This window comes from Trichechus manatus, unplaced genomic scaffold (genome assembly GCF_000243295.1).
Source record: "Trichechus manatus latirostris isolate Lorelei unplaced genomic scaffold, TriManLat1.0 scaffold00467, whole genome shotgun sequence".
NCBI classification, from domain to species: Eukaryota; Metazoa; Chordata; class Mammalia; order Sirenia; family Trichechidae; genus Trichechus; species Trichechus manatus.
Genome location: NW_004444403.1, coordinates 4,796 through 7,558, shown reverse-complemented (window position 1 = coordinate 7,558; position 2,763 = coordinate 4,796). Strand labels below are relative to the sequence as shown.

Genomic DNA, 2,763 nt, shown 5'->3' with positions numbered 1-2,763 from the left:
CTGTGTGAATATGCAAACACTGTATCAAAATAGGAGCCCTGGTGGTGCAATGTCTAAGTGCCCCACTGCCAACATAAAGGTCAATGTTTTGAACCCATTCAGCAGCTCCACAGGATAAAAGACCTGACAATCTGCTACAGTCTAGGAAACCTTACGGGCTGGTTCTACTCTGTTTTATAGGGTTGCTAAGAGTCGGAATTGACTCAACAGCACACAACAACAACCTATCATAAAAGATGCGTTTGGAAAGCTTTCAAGCAAGCAGGGTCTGAATGGTGCTTTTTTACATACACACAAACACACACACATACACACATCCTCAAGAATGAGATGGTCTCTATAAAGTAATATTTTGTTCTTCTAGAATTGTTGGGAAGATGGAAAGGGGAAATCTAACAGTTATCGGTGAAATTTGTCCTTCTGGGACTTTCCAGTTCTGTAGAGCAGCAACACCTCTTGTCTGTACTCTTCCTCTGTATGTACTTAGTCACTGTGTCAGGGAACATCCTCATCATCTTGGCCATTGGCTCTGACTCTCGCCTGCATTCCCCTATGTATTTCTTTCTTAGCAACTTGACCTTTGTTGACATCTGTTTTACTTCCACTGTAATCCCCCGAATGGTAGTGAACAGCTTGACTGGTACATGGACTATCTCCTTTTCAGGCTGCCTCACTCAACTTTTTTCTTCATTTCTTTAGTGAATATGAACAGCCTCCTTCTCTGTGTGATGGCATATGATAGGTATGTGGCAATATGCCACCCTGTACATTATACCACCCTAATGAATCCTCGGCTCTGTGTCCACTTGGTGGCTGGACCCTGGGTAGTTACCTATCTTCATGCCCTTCTACACACTGGACTAATGGCACGTCTGTCCTTCCGTGCATCCAACATCATCCATCATTTTTTCTGTGATCTCAACCCACTCCTGCAGCTCTCTTGCTTTGATGTCTCCGTCAATGTGATGGCCATTTTTACAGTGGGAAGTCTATTGGCTCTCATACCCCTTGTCTGCATCCTCATATCTTATGGATTTATCTTCTCCACCATCCTGAAGATAACTTCTACTCAAGGGAAACAGAGAGCCTTTTCCACCTGTGGCTGCCACCTGTCAGTGGTGGTGGTGTTCTATGGCACAGCCAGTGCTGTTTACTTCAGCCCGGCCTCCTCTCATACCCCTGAGAGAGACACTCTGTCAGCCATCATGTATACCGTGGTGACTCCAGTGCTGAACCCTTTCATCTATAGTCTAAGGAATAAGGATATGAAGAGAGCACTACAGAAAACATTTTGTAAGGGCAGAGTCTTTTACCAAAAATCATGAACTCCCCAGTTGTATTAAATATATTTGTTCGGTGATAAAATAAAATGTATTCCTAGGGGAAATAAGAGCAGTCAACTGTTATTAAATGTCTCTTTTATGCTGAAATCTGTGTTAACCACTTTATCTCGATACAACATTTAATCCTTTGATTAAATACATGAGATTTAGGACCTATTTTTCAAATAAGGAAAGTGAATCAGAGAAGTTCCATAGTGTGCATTCCGCCCACAGACTGTAAAGGAAGAGTCTCTGATTTAGTATATATATGTGCTCTAGTGATGAGATGTAAGTCTCTGTGACTTTTCTAGATATTAAGATAAATTGTGATGAAATTAATATTTATGAGTTCAGATTTGTAAATAGACACGAACACCAGTGCTAGCTCTCCAACTTAGTGAGTACTGAAGTCATATCATTTTTAATACTACATTCCCTTAAAAATTATCAAAGAATTTATTTGTTTTAAAGAATGCATGCTTTCCTCCAACCCCTTCTCCCTAGGAACATAGCCAATGATTTTATTCTCTTGACCCAAATCCTTGTCATACTTGATTGATCTCAAAATCTCTTTCCCAGCTGCTGCCACAGGGCAGATGCAAGCTGATCCCCTTCAAAGTGCATTTCGTGTTTGGAGAAACTTTGCTTTTGATTTTTCAAAGTTGTAAGGGTATTTTCCTTTTGTTTTGGTCAAGTATGTGCCTTCAATCTGTAGAAACCCTCAAATTCCTTCAAGAGGAAGGCACACTTCTAGACGGGTGTGTTTTATTTTATCCTATGCCCCGCAAAAAACAGTCATACACAGTATGCCAGCATTATTACATTGGGGGAGATTTTGCAGTCTAATAAACTGCATGTTGGGTATTGGCAGTCAGATCCAATATCTTTGTATGTTCAACCCACCTCAGTTCCCTTTTACATTCTCACATCCAAGTACGAGTTACCGTCATGCTTGCCTGATCTTTTTCAGCCTTAAAAAATCTCAGCTCTAGGATCCTTGTAAAAAATGGCTTGAGGGAACACATATGCACATATGCCCTTTAAACACACGACACACACACCTTCTCAAAGAAAAGCAAATACTTTCAAGCCTACCAAAACTTAAATCAATTCAGGAAAGAATAAAATAATGTGCCTTCCAAAAATGCAACATAGCTTGTAAAAATGTTTTATCTCTTCTAACTTATTTACAAGGAGTCCCTGGGTGGTGCAACAGTTAAGCGCTCAACTGCTAGCCAAAAGGTTGGCAGTTTGAACCCACCCAGGGATATCTTGGAAGACAGACCTGGCTATCTGCTTCCGAAAGGTCACAGCCTTGAAAACCCTATGGGCATTTCGACTTTGTACACATGGAGTTGTCATAAGTAGGGATTGACTCCACAGCAACTAGTGACAATAACATATGTATCTAATTTACAATGTCTAATAAGGAACACAGATT

The 2,763-nt window shown here is 40.7% G+C and overlaps 1 protein-coding gene across 1 annotated transcript; it reads left to right on the top strand.

Annotated features, from left to right (window-relative positions):
- The first annotated feature begins 377 nt into the window (after window positions 1–377).
- On the top strand, window positions 378–1,325 carry LOC101348077 (olfactory receptor 1C1-like). Its single transcript, XM_012559958.1, is given in 3 exon segments — window positions 378–410; window positions 412–676; window positions 679–1,325. Coding segments are annotated over 3 exon segments (945 nt in total).
- The last annotated feature ends 1,438 nt before the right edge of the window (window positions 1,326–2,763 follow it).